This window comes from Pleurodeles waltl, chromosome 11, assembly GCF_031143425.1.
Source record: "Pleurodeles waltl isolate 20211129_DDA chromosome 11, aPleWal1.hap1.20221129, whole genome shotgun sequence".
Taxonomy (NCBI): Eukaryota; Metazoa; Chordata; class Amphibia; order Caudata; family Salamandridae; genus Pleurodeles; species Pleurodeles waltl.
In genome coordinates, this window is record NC_090450.1 from 429123959 (window position 1) to 429142160 (window position 18202).

Here is an 18202-nt window from a genome sequence, read left to right on the forward strand (position 1 = left end):
ATCGGAGTTGACGTGTTGGAGTGTAGAAGTTAAGTCTGGTGTTGAGGTAGGAGGGTCCGGTGTTGTGAAGTGCCTTGTGAGCGTGGGTCAGGAGTTTAAAGGTGATCCTCTTGTCTACCGGGAGCCAGTGGAGTTCCTTTAGTTGAGGGTGAGATGTGACTTCGGCGGGGTATGTCGAGGATCAGTCGGGCGGAGGCATTTTGGATACGTTGGAGTCGTTTGATGTCTTTGGTTGGGATGCCTGTGTAGAGTGCGTTGCCGTAGTCAAGTCTGCTGCTGACGAGGGCCTGGGTCACCGTCTTTCTGGTTTCTGTTGGAATCCACTTGAAGATTCTGCGGAGCATTCGAAGGGTGTTGAAACAGGAGGAGGAGACGGCGCTGACCTGTTTGGACATGGTGAGGGCGGAGTCCAGGATGAAGCCGAGGTTTCTTGCGTGGCTGGCAGGGGTGGGCGGGGGTCCGAGGACGGAGGGCCACCATGAGTCGTTCCAGGCCGAGGGAGTGCGCCCGAGGATGAGGACTTCCGTCTTGTCGGAGTTGAGTTTCAGGCGACTGTTGTTCATCCAATCGGCGATGGATTTTAGTCCCTCGTGGAGGTTTGTTTTGGCGGTGAGCGGGTCTTTGGTCAGGGAGAGGACGAGCTGGGTGTCGTCGGCGTAGGAGATGATGCTGAGATGATGTTGGCGGGCCAGTTGAGCGAGGGGGGCCATGTAGACGTTGAAAAACGTAGGGCTGAGGGAGGATCCTTGGGGGACGCCGCAGATGAGGTTGGTGGCTTTGGAGCGGAAAGGGGAGAGACGGACTCTCTGCGTTCTGTCGGAGAGGAAGGATGAGATCCAGTGGAGGGCTTTATCTTGGATGCCGGCTTCCTGGAGGCGGGTCAGTAGGGTGCGGTGGCAGACGGTGTCAAAGGCGGCTGATAGGTCGAGGAGGATGAGGGCTGAGGTTTTGCCGTTGTCCATTTGATGTCTGATGTCATCTGTGGCGGCGAGGAGAACAGTCTCAGTGCTGTGGTTTCGTCTGAATCCGGATTGTGAGGGGTCCAGGATGGAATTGTCTTCGAGGAAGTGGGTGAGCTGAGTGTTGACGATCTTCTCGATGACTTTCGCTGGAAAAGGGAGGAGAGAGATCGGACGGAAGTTTTTGAGATCGTTGGGGTCGGCCTTGGGTTTTTTGAGGAGGGGTTGGATTTCTGCGTGTTTCCAGCTGTCCGGGAAGGTGGCAAAAGTGAAGGAGAGGTTGATGATCTTGCAGAGTTCGGGGGCGATGGTGGCGTTGGCTGAGTTGAAAACATGATGGGGGCAGGGGTCCGTGGGGGAGCCTGAGTGAATGGTGTTCATGGTTGTTATGGTTTCTGCCTCGTCCACGTGGGTCCAGGCGGTGAGGTGGCAGTCGCGGGAGGAGACGTCGGGGTGGGGTCTGGCGGTGGACCGGTGTTGAAGCTGTCGTGGATGGTAGCGATTTTCTGGTGGAAGAAGGTGGAGAGGTCGTCGCAGAGTTTCTGGGAGGGCGGGATGTCGTTGGAGTTGGCTTTTGGATTGGAGAGTTCCTTCACGATGCCGAAGAGTTCTTTGCAGTCGTGGGCATTGTTGTTGATGCGTTCGGTGAAGTGGGCGCGCTTGGCGATGCGGATCCGTTGGTGTTCGCGGTTGGCGTTTTTGAGGGCGGCGAGGTTGTCGGGTGTGCGTTCTTGGATCCATTTCTTTTTGAGCTTCTGGCAGATGCTTTTGGAGGTGGTTAGATCGTCTGTGAACCAGGCTGGTTTTTTCTTTCCTTGGATGGCGGTGGGTTTCTTGAGAGGGGCAAGGGTGTTGGCGCAGTCGAGGATCCATTGATGGAGGTTGATGGCGGCTGTGCTCGGGTCGGTTGCGTCGGGTGGAAGGTTGTTGATGAGGGTGCTGGTCAGTTGGTCTTGGGTGACTTTGCCCCAGCGGCGGTGGGGAGGTAGCTGGATGCGGTGTTGCTCTGTGGTTTTCTTATAGGTGAAATGGACGCTGTGATGGTTGGTCCAGTGGAGTTCGGAGGTGTGGCTGAAGGAAATGTGGTTGCTTGAGGTGAAGAGGGGGTCAAGGGTGTGTCCGGCGATGTGGGTGGGCGTGTTGACTAGCTGGCGGAGTCCGAGGTTGAGGAGGTTGGAGGTCAGTGATGCGGTGTTGATGTCGTTGGCATTTTCCAGATGGTAGTTCAGATCTCCCAGGAGGATGTAATCCGGGGAAGCGAGGGCGTGGGTGCTTGCAAGGTCGGCGATGGTGTCGCTGAAGGGGGCTCTTGGTCCTGGAGGGCAGTATATGAGGGTTCCTCTGAGGGTCGTGTTGGGGTCCATGTGGATCTGGAAGTGGAGGTGTTCGGCTGTCCTGAGGGTGTCGTCCGAGTGGGTGTGGATTTTGAGGGTAGCTTTGTGAGCGATGGCTATTCCGCCGCCGATTCCGTTGGTTCGATCTCTTCTGGTGATTTTGTAGCCGTCCGGTATGGCGATGGCGATGTCCGGAGACGAGGAGTCGTTCCACCAGGTTTCGGTCAGGAAAGCCACGTCAGGAGCAGTGGTGTCGAGCAAATCCCAGAGCTCGATGGCGTGTTTTCGTGCGGAGCGGGTGTTGATGAGGATGCAGTTCAGGTGGTTGGGGTTGAATGTTTCAGTAGTTGGATTGGTCGTTCTGATGCAGGAGAAGTTGCAGGTACGGCAGGAAAAAGGTCCTTTAGTGTGCTTCGGGGATGCCCGGCAGCATTCAGTGGAGGGGCCGGGGTTGAAGGCGCGGAGTTCGTTGATCGAGTAGCGGATGCGGGGGGCGCGAGGGCCAGGGGGTGTGGCGCTGGGCGCGGTCCAGGCGCGGACGGGCGCAGACGGGCTTGCCTCTGGAAGCGCCTCCGGCGCGCCAGCGGCGCGCCCGCTGCGCGGACGCGCAGCGCCAGCCATTAAGAAGGGAGGGGGGAGGGGGGAGGGGGGAGGGAGGAGCAGCTGGGAGGCGGGAGGCGGGAGGAAGCGGCAAATGGTGGCGCGAGGGGGGCGGGGCCGCAGGGAGGCAGCGGCAGGGAACGGGGAGCGCACAAGGGGCAAAAAACACTGAAAACTAGCAAAACTACAAGCAGTTACAATGAGAAAATACAATCAGAAATACAATCAGAAATACAATAATGGCACAATACACGATCGGGGAGACAGCAATCAGGGGGGCACAAAGGGGGCAGAAGCGCCGGCGGCGAGGCGCTGAAAAAACGAAAAAGCCAAAAAACACTTACAGGACGGCGGAAGCGGCACACGGGTCAAGTGAGCCCACTAGCCACCAGCGATGAGGCGCAGGAGGATGCCTGCGGGTGGAGGAGGGCCTCGAACACGCAAACGGCAGCGTGCTCGTGGGACAGAGGCAGAAGGCAGCAGGTTGGTGCTGCGGTCGTGGGGGGCGAGCTCAGGACCTGAAACAGGTCAGAGTTCGCTCACTCGCGACGCGCAGCGCCAGCCATTAAGAAGGGAGGGGGGAGGGAGGAGCAGCTGGGAGGCGGGAGGCGGGAGGCGGGAGGGAGCGGCAAATGGGGGCGCGAGGGGGGCGGGGCCGCAGGGAGGCAGCGGCAGGGAACGGGGAGCGCACAAGGGGCAAAAAACACTGAAAACGAGCAAAACTACAAGCGCTTACAATGAGAAAATACAATCAGAAATACAATCAGAAATACAATAATGGCACAATACACGATCGGGGAGACAGCAATCAGGGGGGCACAAAGGGGGCTGAAGCGCCGGCGGCGAGGCGCTGAAAAAACGAAAAAGCCAAAAAACACTTACAGGACGGCGGAAGCGGCACACGGGTCAAGTGAGCCCACTAGCCACCAGGGATGAGGCGCAGGAGGATGCCTGCGGGGGGAGGAGGGCCTCGAACACGCAAACGGCAGCGTGCTCGTGGGACAGAGGCAGAAGGCAGCAGGTTGGTGCTGCGGTCGTGGGGGGCGAGCTCAGGACCTGAAACAGGTCAGAGTTCGCTCACTCGCGACGCGCAGCGCCAGCCATTAAGAAGGGAGGGGGGAGGGAGGAGCAGCTGGGAGGCGGGAGGCGGGAGGGAGCGGCAAATGGGGGCGTGAGTGGGGCGGGGCCGCAGGGAGGCAGCGGCAGGGAACGGGGAGCGCACAAGGGGCAAAAAACACTGAAAACGAGCAAAACTACAAGCAGTTACAATGAGAAAATACAATCAGAAATACAATCAGAAATACAATAATGGCACAATACATGATCGGGGAGACAGCAATCAGGGGGGCACAAAGGGGGCAGAAGCGCCGGCGGCGAGGCGCTGAAAAAACGAAAAAGCCAAAAAACACTTACAGGATGGCGGAAGCGGCACACGGGTCAAGTGAGCCCACTAGCCACCAGGGATGAGGCGCAGGAGGATGCCTGCGGGTGGAGGAGGGCCTCGAACACGCAAACGGCAGCTTGCTCGTGGGACAGAGGCAGAAGGCAGCAGGTTGGTGCTGCGGTCGTGGGGGGCGAGCTCAGGACCTGAAACAGGTCAGAGTTCGCTCACTCGCGACGCGCAGCGCCAGCCATTAAGAAGGGAGGGGGGAGGGAGGAGCAGCTGGGAGGCGGGAGGCGGGAGGGAGCGGCAAATGGGGGCGCGAGGGGGGCGGGGCCGCAGGGAGGCAGCGGCAGGGAACGGGGAGCGCACAAGGGGCAAAAAACACTGAAAACGATCAAAACTATAAGCAGTTACAATGAGAAAATACAATCAGAAATACAATCAGAAATACAATAATGGCACAATACACGATCGGGGAGACAGCAATCAGGGGGGCACAAAAGGGGGCAGAAGCGCCGGCGGCGAGGCGCTGAAAAAACGAAAAAGCCAAAAAACACTTACAGGACGGCGGAAGCGGCACACGGGTCAAGTGAGCCCACTAGCCACCAGGGATGAGGCGCAGGAGGATGCCTGCGGGTGGAGGAGGGCCTCGAACACGCAAACGGCAGCGTGCTCGTGGGACAGAGGCAGAAGGCAGCAGGTTGGTGCTGCGGTCGTGGGGGGCGAGCTCAGGACCTGAAACAGGTCAGAGTTCGCTCACTCGCGACGCGCAGCGCCAGCCATTAAGAAGGGAGGGGGGAGGGAGGAGCAGCTGGGAGGTGGGAGGCAGGAGGGAGCGGCAAATGGGGGCGCGAGGGGGGCGGGGCCGCAGGGAGGCAGCGGCAGGGAACGGGGAGCGCACAAGGGGCAAAAAACACTGAAAACGAGCAAAACTACAAGCAGTTACAATGAGAAAATACAATCAGAAATACAATCAGAAATACAATAATTGCACAATACACGATCGGGGAGACAGCAATCAGGGGGGCACAAAGGGGGCAGAAGCGCCGGCGGCGAGGCGCTGAAAAAACGAAAAAGCCAAAAAACACTTACAGGACGGCGGAAGCGGCACACGGGTCAAGTGAGCCCACTAGCCACCAGGGATGAGGCGCAGGAGGATGCCTGCGGGTGGAGGAGGGCCTCGAACACGCAAACGGCAGCGTGCTCGTGGGACAGAGGCAGAAGGCAGCAGGTTGGTGCTGCGGTCGTGGGGGACGAGCTCAGGACCTGAAACAGGTCAGAGTTCGCTCACTCGCGACGCGCAGCGCCAGCCATTAAGAAGGGAGGGGGGAGGGAGGAGCAGCTGGGAGGCGGGAGGGAGCGGCAAATGGGGGCGCGAGGGGGGCGGGGCCGCAGGGAGGCAGCGGCAGGGAACGGGGAGCGCACAAGGGGCAAAAAACACTGAAAACGAGCAAAACTACAAGCAGTTACAATGAGAAAATACAATCAGAAATACAATCAGAAATACAATAATGGCACAATACACGATCGGGGAGACAGCAATCAGGGGGGCACAAAGGGGGCAGAAGCGCCGGCGGCGAGGCGCTGAAAAAACGAAAAAGCCAAAAAACACTTACAGGACGGCGGAAGCGGCACACGGGTCAAGTGAGCCCACTAGCCACCAGGGATGAGGCGCAGGAGGATGCCTGCGGGTGGAGGAGGGCCTCGAACACGCAAACGGCAGCGTGCTCGTGGGACAGAGGCAGAAGGCAGCAGGTTGGTGCTGCGGTCGTGGGGGACGAGCTCAGGACCTGAAACAGGTCAGAGTTCGCTCACTCGCGACGCGCAGCGCCAGCCATTAAGAAGGGAGGGGGGAGGGAGGAGCAGCTGGGAGGCGGGAGGGAGCGGCAAATGGGGGCGCGAGGGGGGCGGGGCCGCAGGGAGGCAGCGGCAGGGAACGGGGAGCGCACAAGGGGCAAAAAACACTGAAAACGAGCAAAACTACAAGCAGTTACAATGAGAAAATACAATCAGAAATACAATCAGAAATACAATAATGGCACAATACACGATCGGGGAGACAGCAATCAGGGGGGCACAAAGGGGGCAGAAGCGCCGGCGGCGAGGCGCTGAAAAAACGAAAAAGCCAAAAAACACTTACAGGACGGCGGAAGCGCCACACGGGTCAAGTGAGCCCACTAGCCACCAGGGATGAGGCGCAGGAGGATGCCTGCGGGTGGAGGAGGGCCTCGAACACGCAAACGGCAGCGTGCTCGTGGGACAGAGGCAGAAGGCAGCAGGTTGGTGCTGCGGTCGTGGGGGGCGAGCTCAGGACCTGAAACAGGTCAGAGTTCGCTCACTCGCGACGCGCAGCGCCAGCCATTAAGAAGGGAGGGGGGAGGGAGGAGCAGCTGGGAGGCGGGAGGCGGGAGGGAGCGGCAAATGGGGGCGCGAGGGGGGCGGGCCGCAGGGAGGCAGCGGCAGGGAACGGGGAGCGCACAAGGGGCAAAAAACACTGAAAACGAGCAAAACTACAAGCAGTTACAATGAGAAAATACAATCAGAAATACAATCAGAAATACAATAATGGCACAATACACGATCGGGGAGACAGCAATCAGGGGGGCACAAAGGGGGCAGAAGCGCCGGCGGCGAGGCGCTGAAAAAACGAAAAAGCCAAAAAACACTTACAGGACGGCGGAAGCGGCACACGGGTCAAGTGAGCCCACTAGCCACCAGGGATGAGGCGCAGGAGGATGCCTGCGGGTGGAGGAGGGCCTCGAACACGCAAACGGCAGCGTGCTTGTGGGACAGAGGCAGAAGGCAGCAGGTTGGTGCTGCGGTCGTGGGGGGCGAGCTCAGGACCTGAAACAGGTCAGAGTTCGCTCACTCGCGACGCGCAGCGCCAGCCATTAAGAAGGGAGGGGGGAGGGAGGAGCAGCTGGGAGGCGGGAGGCGGGAGGGAGCGGCAAATGGGGGCGCGAGGGGGGCGGGGCCGCAGGGAGGCAGCGGCAGGGAACGGGGAGCGCACAAGGGGCAAAAAACACTGAAAACGAGCAAAACTACAAGCAGTTACAATGAGAAAATACAATCAGAAATACAATCAGAAATACAATAATGGCACAATACACGATCGGGGAGACAGCAATCAGGGGGGCACAAAGGGGGCAGAAGCGCAGGCGGCGAGGCGCTGAAAAAACGAAAAAGCCAAAAAACACTTACAGGACGGCGGAAGCGGCACACGGGTCAAGTGAGCCCACTAGCCACCAGGGATGAGGCGCAGGAGGATGCCTGCGGGTGGAGGAGGGCCTTGAATACGCAAACGGCAGCGTGCTCGTGGGACAGAGGCAGAAGGCAGCAGGTTGGTGCTGCGGTCGTGGGGGGCGAGCTCAGGACCTGAAACAGTCAAGTAAGTCTTGTGATTATGTTTCTGCTACAAAAGGATCATACTTTTGTCTAGTGGCAGTTTTAGTGCCATAAAGAAGCACAGAAGGTTTATATGACTACTGCAAAGAGCAAATCTGTATTTGATGTAAATAGCTGAGTACATTAGTAAAGTCAGCCAAAACCTGCGCTACAATACAAATGAAATGTATGTGGGGGGTGGCTATGGAGAGATGAAAAGCACATTTGCTGGGTGGTAATGAGGGAATCCGAGGAGGAGGACATGGGAGTGGGAGCACCAATAATGATTGTTGGACTGGGTGCAGGAGATGCTAAAGACTATGACAAATGGTATGTGACAAGGTGTTTGAGTGTCTTGAAAGAACGTGCTGATTGAGGGAAGAAGCGCAGGTAAGGTGGCCTCTACTGTTGCACGTATCGCACACACACACCAGCAATTTTGTGACTGTCTATGTAGGCTAGTGTTTTAGAGCAACAGTTTAGCCAGTAGCAGAGATGGCATCTTGGTGGATGACTGCTGCTGACGTCACTCTGGTTATAGAGGACAGCTCTGACATACCATCAGAGACTGAGACAGCAGATACTAAGACAGCATCTGAGGGATAGGACAATGGCGCAGACTCTGGGAGTGATTTTTCAGTTGGAGGAGTCCCATTGGATAACTCCTTCCAGTAAATTGTGAGGGTGGTGATGAGGGCAGTCCTGTTGTCCATCGCAAGCACAGTCTGTGCAACAGGGCAATAGTGGGTTAGCCCAACCCAGAGAACAGGTGAATGCAGGGGCAAGCACAGAGAGGGGGCTCTCTTGGGAGCTCCCCAATTCAATCCAGCCATGAATTCCACTGCCCAAATTGTATTGTGGAGACATCAAAATTATCTATCACAAAACAAACTGGTTTTGTAAGGCAGGCATCTGTGTTTTTGGTCCTGGGTTCGGCGGCTATATAGGGAAACATACTAAACCCAAACATTTCTGGAAACTAGACATCCGGGGGAGTCCACAGAGGTGTGACTTGTGTGGATTCCCCATAGTTTTCTTACCCAGAATACCCTGCAAAGCTGAAATGTTGAATAAAAACTCTATTTTTCTTGCATTTCTGTCACACAAACTACAGGAATATGCTGCGATCCACAAAATTCCTACCACCCAGTGATTCCTCACCTGTCCTGATAAAAACACTACCCCACTTGAGTGCCTATACCTAGTGCCTGCGTAAGGAATGGATCACCCCAGGGTCAACAGTTGCCTCATGTAAGTACCAACATTGACCGTTGTGTGATCTATTCCTGTCGCGGGCACTAGGCCTACCCACAAAAGGAGGTACCATTTTTATCGGGAGACTAGGTGGAGTGCTGGGTGGAAGGACATTTGTGGCTCCTCTCAGATTCCAGAACTTTCTGTCACCGAAATGTGAGGAAAAAGCGTGTTTTTGGCCACATTTTGAGGTTTGCAAAGGATTCTGGGTAACATAACCTGATTAGAGCCCCACAAGTCACCCCATCTTGGATTCCCCTATGTGCCTAGTTTTCAAAACTGTGCGGATTTGCTAGGTTTCCCTAGGTGCCTGCTGAGCTAGAGGCCAAAATCCACAGCTAGGCACTTCGCAAAAAACAGGTCTGTTTTCTTTGTCAAAATGTGATGTGTCCATGTTGTGTTTTGGGGCATTTCCAGTTGCGGGCACTAGGCCTACCCCCACAAGTGAGGTATCATTTTTATCAGGAGACTTGGGGGAATGCTGGGTGGAAGGAAATTTGTGACTCCTCTCAGATTCCAGAACTGTCTGTCACCGAAATGTGAGGAAAAAGTGTTTTTTCGGCCACATTTTTAAGTTTGCAAGGGATTCTGGGTAAATGAACCTGGTCAGAGCCCCACAAGTCACCCCACCTTGGATTCCCCTAGGTGTCTAGTTTTGAAAACTGTGCAGGTGTGCTAGGTTTCCCTAGGTGCCTGCTGAGCTAGAGGCCAAAATCTACAGCTAGGCACTTTGCAAAAAACACGTCAGATTTCAATGTAAAAATGTGATGTGTCCATGGTGCCTTTCCTGTTGCGTGCATTAGGCTTACCCATGCAAGGGAGGTACCATTTTTATCGGGAGACTTGGGGAATACAGAATAGCACAACAAGTGTTATTGCCCCTTGTCTTTTTCTTTTTTTTTTCCCTTCCAAATGTAAGACAGTGTGTAAAAAAGACGTCTATTTGAGAAATGTCCTGTAATTCACATGCTAATATGGGCACCCTGGAATTCTGAGATGGGCAAATAACCACTGCTGCTCAATACCTTATCTTATGCCCATTTTGGAAATACAAAGGTTTTCTTGGTACCTATTTTTCACTCTTTATATTTCAGCAAATGAATTGCTGTGTACCCGGTATAAAATGAAAACCCATTGCAAGGTGCAGCTCATTTATTGGCTCTGGATACCTAGGGATCTTGATGAACCTACAAGCCATATATATCCCTGCAACCAGAAGAGTCCAGCACACGTAACGGTATATTGCTTTAAAAAAATCTGACATTGCAGGAAAAAGTTACAGAGTAAAACGCTGAGAAAAATGGCTGTTTTTTTCAGCTCAATTTCAATATTATTTTTCCAGCTGTTATTTTCTGTAGGATAACCTTGTAGAGCAAATGACCACTTGCTGAATTCAGTATTTTGTCTACTTTTCAGAAATGCTTAGCTTTCTGGGATCCAGTATTGGTTTCACACCCATTCCTGTCACTAACTGGAAGGAGGCTGAAAGCACCAAAAATAGTAAAAATGGGGTATGTCCAAGTAAAATACCAAAATTTTGTTGAAAGATGTGGTTTTCTGACTCAAGTCTGCCTGTTCCTGAAAGCTGGGAAGATGGTGATTTTAGCACCACAAACCTTTTGTTGATGCCATTTTCAGGGAAAACACCACAAGCCTTCTTCAGCAGCCCTTTTTTCCCATTTGTTTTTAAACAAACAAAATTTTAGGTGTATTTTGGCTTATTTCTTGGTCTCCTCCAGGGGAACCCAGAAACTCTGGGTACCTTTAGAATCCCTAGGATGTTGGAAAAAAAGGATGCAAATTTGGCGTGGATAGCTTATGTGGACAAAAAGTTATGAAGGCCTAAGCGAGAACTATCCCAAATAGCCAAAAAAAGGGCTCAGCAGTGGGGGGGAAAACAGAGGCTAAAGTGTGTGCCGTTATAGTGCCTTCCATAAAGCAGTTTTAGAACCCAATGACATATTTAAATGTGGTGTGATGCACTGCCACTGTCAGGAACAATTGCAACACATAAGCAACATCAGTAGCTTTCATAGACATGTATGCGTATAAGTTTAGGAAAATATTTGTAATGTTGGCAGGGTGTGCCATTAGTGGAATACAAGGGCAAGCATACACAAAACAAAAGGTGAATTAAAGAAAAATGAGTTCAACTGCAGGAAAATGCCCAGATGGTTTCTGCTGACATGAAGCATGGCACTTGTATTGTCTTAGCAGGCACTGAGGCCTATAATTATACTTTTTTAGCACCTCATTTGCGCCGCTTTTTGAGGCAAACGTGGCGTAAACATACAAAATACAATTGTATTTTGTAAGTTTGCGCCACTTTTGCATCAAAAAATGACATAAATGCGGCGCTAAAAAAGTATAAATATGGGCCTGAGTATCTTGTTTGAAAATTACTAGGATGAGTAGTACAAAGTACCAGGAGAGCAATACATGGGTATTGCCAGAATTATAGTTAGTGTCCACTTAGAGTAAAGGAAGTTTGCTTGTCTGCTTCCGGTCTAAGTCTAAGTCTATTTTGAGTAACGAAAAGGCTGAAACAGGCAACAAAACTGTATAAAGCAATGGCTTGCAAAACGTATTGTCCACAAATAAACATCATGAACTGGGATCCTATTGTGTTTTTATCAGTGCTGACTTGTGTGGTTAAATATAGGTGTAAACACTTCAGAATGGGTTGTTTCTCTTTGCTTTACACTGAAGTGCAAATTGTTCAATGATTGATTGTATGCCGTAAAATCCACCATTTCAATAAATGTTTTAAGAAATGTTCTTGCTATGGAAGAACCCCCCACATCCTCCTTTTTAAGTTCTTGCTCGCTGCGCTTGCCCATTATACTCAGGTGTAAAATTTCCTCCACACCCCATTTACATTCCCCCAGCCACCACTGTCTTCACGTCGTCTGTTGTGCGCCTCATCTTCAATTCTTCAAACTGCAGTTGCTGCTGAACCTGTTTCCTGCCCATTCATACCTCTCATGCATTTGACAAGAAATGTACTTTATCTTCTTGTCTTTTAGCTGCACTTCAAGTTGGGGCTGTGCCCCACCGACTTACGCCTCACCTGCAGTTGTTGACAGCGCACTTGTAAGCACACTCCCAAGCATATGTGCCAATATTTCGGAACAAGAAAGAGAGACAGTGAAAGAAAAAAAATTGGAGAATTTATTTTCCCCATTGACTAAACTTGAACGAGGGGCAATATTTTTTTAAGCAGGACAGCTGAAATAAAGCAATTTTTTTAAATAAAAAATCGGGAGTCTCCAGTCTGAGTCGGGTCTGTTGACATGTATGCTATTAAACACTAACTCATCAACAGGAACCTATTATCCTCCTGCTGAGTCTCTCCTCTCCCCGCGCCCCTCACTGAACAGTTGCCTTAGCTTCTTTTCAGGTTGTTTGGGTGTTGCCATCCTTAAATAAAATACAGTTGGTCGCCCGCCTCTTTTTTCCACGTTCTCTATGCTCTAACAAGCTTTAAAAAAAATAAAAAAAACATGTTACAGTGCGGATGTTAACTTTCTGGCCTTCTGCACTGCTCACTTTGCAGTCCCACAATTGTACCTGACTTGGGCTTCACTAGAACATGCCAACCACATTCTTTTTGACAAAAAACTCTGCCTCCTAGAGTCCTTTTTTGTTTCACCTAGGCGCATGCCTGATCCTCTCGCGTATCCTCTCGAGAAAGTCAACATTGGACGTCGAGCACAACACATGTCCTCTATCCTCAGTATATTTTTAATTAAAAAAAAAACATGTTGAGCAAGAAGTATATAGAAACTGATTTTTTTTCTGATAACAATGGGCCTTTTAGAGATGTGACACGGAATATTTTGTTTGCAGCACGTGTTTTATCTTTCGGGGGCAACGTCTTAGCTGCTCAGATAGCACGCACTTGTGACTGGGGTAATGGGCGCACCCTTTGTGAAGGAGTGAGAGGGTTGTTTGGTTTAGCCATTTCTCATTTCCCAAGTCTGAGTTGCGCCGAGAGTCTTACTTGGCTCTGTATCAGCCAAACTGTGAAATTATTTGGCATGTAAATCGCAGCAAACGTTAAAATATAACATAATCGCTTCCAAATTCAAACCACTATATTTCGTTAATGCAGACGTGCTTCACCTTAGTACACCAGAGTGTATCACTGAAGTGAAAGGCATTTATTAGGTATGATACTTTTAATAGGTAAATTTAGAATGGCTCTTGCCCCGCTTCCATCCCATCCTGATGATAGCGAAGTAAGAGACAACTCAGTTGTCATGTGGACCCAGTATGTGGCCTAGAGTTTAATATATAGAGTAACGTTACAGTCAAATGAATAAAATGCAAGGCTTTTTGTACAGCGCACATCCTGAACGCATGTATTTGAAGGTGCTCTGATGTGTGATAATGAAGAAATAAATCAGGCCTGGTGAAATAATACTTTTACCTAGGATCACTATTTGCTGAAGAGAAGGGATGGATTGTTCCCAGTTTTTTCTGATTTTGAATTATGAAGGCCACTGGATGGGTATCTCTTTCTTCTATCGGTTTTTAGATTAAAGGGCACTGCATTGCCTTACCTTGAAAGCTTAGCTCGTTTTGTGCTCCATGGTCAAAGGGCACTTAAGCGGACCAGGGTCAGGCATGAGGCATGAGTCTGGCTCCGGCTTTCACACATCTCATCACTCGCTACCAATGACACAATGCCTGAATTGTGTCTGGCTAATAACTGAAAGCACCTCATTATTGATTGGTGACTTTTTGTGTGAGATACTGTGGATAGCGAATTGGGTGAATGCGAGAATAAGTTAAGGATTTATGAATGGATATGTGGATGAATGAGTGCATGTTTGGATGAATGACTGACTACATGGATGAAAGCATGAATGCACTTTAAGAACTGTTTGAATTGGCATCAAGTATTTACAAGCACTTAACAAGTTACACCCAGCACAACACTTTCAGGTTTTATGCAGATCCATTTGATGTAGGTGTGTTAAAGAAGAGTCAACACATTTATGATTCACTAATAACTCTGGCACAGTTTAAGGGATCTGCGTGAAATGTGATAGAGATATGACATTCTTTGTGGTATGAATCAGGTCTCTAGTTGTCAGAGGCATCCTGTCTAAGTAGGGACCATAATCCTAGTCAGGGTAAGTCAGATACACAACCTAAACGAACCTGTTCTCAACCTTTGGTAGCTTGGGACAGACCAGGCAGGCTTAGCGTAGAAGGCAATGTGTAAAGTATTTGTGAAACACTTAAATTAAAGTAATACAGTGAAAGACACCACAGAAAGACTCAACACCAGGTTAGAAGAATAGATATTTATCTAGTTTAAGCAAGACCAAACTGACAAAACCCCAATAAGTAGATCCTGAGATATGCAATTTTAAGGATTTAGATGAAAATAGCGCTAGAAGCGCAAATCGCCAAAAGTGAATATCTGGTCTCACTGGACCATGACAAAGTCACAAGTTCAGGCCAACCACGATGGATCATGGGCTTCTTACGGGGACCCACTTGGGCCCCACCGAACAAAGTACCTTAAATCCTGGTGCCCGGTGTTTGTGGGGTTGCTTTGCAATGAAAACCACAGAAGGCAGAGCACCTTAAGCCGACTTCCAAGGGTCCAGGAATTGGGTGGCACCACCTTTCAGGGTAGACTCACAGATGGCAGAGTCCAGGTGCTGTAGCAAGTGAGTTGGAAGCAGTCTCTGATGTCCCAGAGACTGCAAAAGAAAAGGGGGAAAGCCAAATAGCTTGGGATCAAGGGATCAAGGATGTAGAGAACAGGTCCAGTCCTTCTTACTGCAGGCAAGAAGCAGCAGGCAGCAGGCCAACACAGCACAACAAGTAGCAAAGTGGCTGTCCCTCCTACAGCACCGCACACAGCAAGCAGTAAGCCAACACAGCAATGCAGTTGCAAAGTGGCAGTCCCTCCTGGCAACACAGAAGCCCTTCTTCCTGGCAGTGTTTCATTGGTTCCAGTAGAGTTCTGATTTAGTCTTGTTTCGGGTACAGTATGTTTACTGTGGTGCCCTGGTCCTGGAAGATGGGAGTAACTTCCAGGCATTCCTTTGGTGTCCACAAGGTCCCTGTCCTGCCCTCCCTGGTTCCAGACATTCTATAGTGGTTTTGAAGCTCTTTGTGTTATGAGAGGCACAACCTCATTCAGGTGTAGGTGAGGCAGTGCTAATCTCTGCCCCCCATCAAGCCAGTTAATGGACCATTAAGGCCCATTAGGTCACACCTAGGCTTCCATTGTGTGACTGTCTAAAGGGAATGCACAAAGCCCTGTTGTCATTTACCCCCGACATATTCAGAGACAGGCAGAGGCACAGAATGATTGAAGTAAGAAAATGTACAATTTGAAACCTTATTTTACCTTAAGTTGTGATTTTAAATTGTGAGTCACGGGACACCAAACTCCATATTTCTATCTTTTCCCATTTAAAAATTACACTTAAAAGATATTTTAAGGTAATGCCAATGTTATCCTACAGGAGAGATAGGCCTCGCAATAGTGAAAAACAAATTTAAGAGTTTTACACTATCTGGACGTGTTAACCTTAAAAGTGCATGTCCATATTTTTAAACACACTGCGCCTTGCCCTTGGGGATAACGAGGGCCTACCTTAGGGGTGACGCACACATAATAAAAAGAAAGGTTTGGGCCTGGCAAGTGGGTACCCTTGCCAGGACGAAATGGCAGTTTAAAACTGCACACACAGGTTCTGCACTGGCAGGCCTGAGACATGTTTGAAGGGCTTCTGTAGTAGGTGGCGCAATCAGTGCTCCAGGCCTACTAGAAGCATTTAATTTACAGGCCCTCTGTACATATAGTGTGCTTTGCTAGAGAACTGCAAGTAAATTTAAAATGCCAATTGTGGAGAATTCATTGTTGTTTAGAGTACAGAGCACCTGCATGTTAGCACTGGTCAGAAGTGATAAAGTGCCCAGAATCCTAAAAGTCAGCAAAAAAAGAGTCCGTGAAACAGGCTGAAGAAGGCAAAAAGTTTTGGGTGTGACCCTGCAGAAAGGGCAATTTCCAGCACTTGTCCTACCCATGCTTTTTTCAGTTTGATGTAGATCCCTCAAGGATGAGGTGCAAAGTTTTAAACATCAGAGAAATGTTCATTTGCTAATAGGTTTTTCACTCTTTGATGAAGCCACACAAAATGTGGCAGATTTTTATTCGGTTTAGCTTTCTATTGGTTAGGTCAGGTTTTGAGCAGATCGGTAGGTGGCAAAGATAAATGAGGGGGCAATACAATTTCACTCACAAATAACTTTGGTGCAGTTCGATGAATCTGCATGAAATTTGGAAGCTATTAAATTAAATACAGTGCACAGTGAGGCAGGCCCTGTAACCAATCCCACTGCACCTGGCAAAAGGGGGTTGGGTACAGGTCCTACTGCATGTTGTGCACAGCACAGGATGGGTACATTGCAGGTGAATGTGGTATATCAAAAAATCCATGAAAACCTGTGAAAACACAGTTAAAGGTCAGGTATGATTCAGCAAACAACCAAAAAGAAATATCTGAAACCTGCCAGTTATGGTTAGCATTGCACAATGCCCAGTATTATTCACACCCCTGCCATGCTTAGAACACCCCTTCCAGGTGGCATGTTGATAAAAAAAACTGTCTAGGAAGAGCAAAACATGACAGGAGCATGAATTATAGTGAGCATTGTGTGTCGTGCACACACGATCTTGATCTTTCAAATCCAATAGAAATTGGTTATACCTATTACATTGCACATTTTTGGGATTGGATCTGTACTAAAACCAACTCAAAACAAGCATGGCGTGCATACACCAGGATTCAGACTGATGCCATCAAAATCCTTGTGCATAACTTGGGCATAACAAGCAGCAGAAGAGTTGTGATCATATCAATAGATCTCTTGATGAAAGGCGGATAACAATGTACCAATTCAGATTACCCCTCTATGGTTCGATCCCCTGACCCAACACTTGCTGGTACCAAATCAGCCTGGATTTCTGCACAAATATGGGTAAATAGAAGTCCCACCATGTAAAATCAAACCCAAAAGCAGAATGCCATCTACGAGTTTTACCCACATCAACTTTCTTCTTACCTAGTGCTTTCATATATCCTTCGAAGTTCTCATTGGATTCCATTTCCCAGGTACCATTGTAATCGGCAGGCATTGTGTCTGGGTGAGCTCGGCGCAAGTGCTGTGGTCTCGTCTTGAAGCAAGCAGGGAGCTGAAGCTGAACTGAGTTGGACCGAATGAGACGTTTATACGTTTGGCGATGTACAAGGTTCACAGGTTTTCATGATAAGAGACAGGCACAGTCTAAAATCAGGGAGATAATCTGTGAAGAACTTTGTAACTTTGTTTTTTATGAATTAGGTTCAAGAGGGTAAGGATCAAAGCAAACGCAGTTTTTTAATGAGTAAGGTGAATTTAGACTGATAACGTACTCAGCCAGTCTTCTCACTCAACATGCGACGTTTGAGCAAAACAAATGCCTATGCTTCGAATGTAATATAATAACTAGGAACAGTGACTATACTAAATGTAACATTATGCATTTATAAAATAACCTCTGTGATTAACTAGGGACAGCAAAAATGGTGAACACACATGATGCGCTTTGGTAGTATGTCCACAATCATGGGCATAGTTAGGAGCAAAGGTTCCAGAGGCTGCAGTTTAGCAGATCAGACGTTTATAATCAAGATGTACCCTGTAAAGTGTGTGCGACTATCTGCTCCGATTATTTCCTCTTTTAGATAGCTCTCCCCAACTAGCAAGGAGATGTTAGCAGTGGATCAAATTAAAACTCAACTTCCGAAGTGCTAAACTAAGAACCAGGTTATGAAGCGATTTTTTTTCTGTTTTACTTGTTAAGTTTCTCCTCAAACAAAGTAACACGCTAAGGATGTTTCCACAACAGAATTGTCCCATTTGCAGAAAAAATTGTCGAACTAAAAGTAGGTTTTGCAGAGGAACCCCCTGAAAACACGTCATTTTAGCAGATCCTTTGAACCACATCTTAAGGGCCAGTTTCATAGGTAGTTGTGTGCCAAAACTCGTGTCACTACTTTTCTAAACAAATTTCGGCAAAAAAAATTATAGTTCTAATTTACCTTTCCTTTTATAATGCCAGATCAGTTGACTCTGTTAACCCTTGTAATTTCGTTGTACTTGCTGCATTTTACACGCTGGAGTACACTGTCTGCCAAACTCTCAGTCCCAGCTGCCCTGTTCAGAGTGGGGTGAGGCGCCGGCTTTCCCTCAGCAGTGCCCCGGTTGGCTAC

The 18202-nt window shown here is 49.6% G+C and overlaps 1 protein-coding gene across 1 annotated transcript in view; it reads right to left on the reverse strand.

The window, feature by feature from the left end:
• RBP2 (retinol binding protein 2) overlaps positions 1-17166 on the reverse strand; it is a 67689-nt gene extending 50523 nt beyond the window's left edge. Inside the window, exon 1 of the mRNA XM_069213791.1 lies at positions 17013-17166. Within this exon, the coding sequence (XP_069069892.1) occupies positions 17013-17085 (73 nt within the window). The 5' untranslated portion in view covers positions 17086-17166. The remainder of the gene's footprint in view (positions 1-17012) is intronic.
• Positions 17167-18202: the final 1036 nt, after the last annotated feature.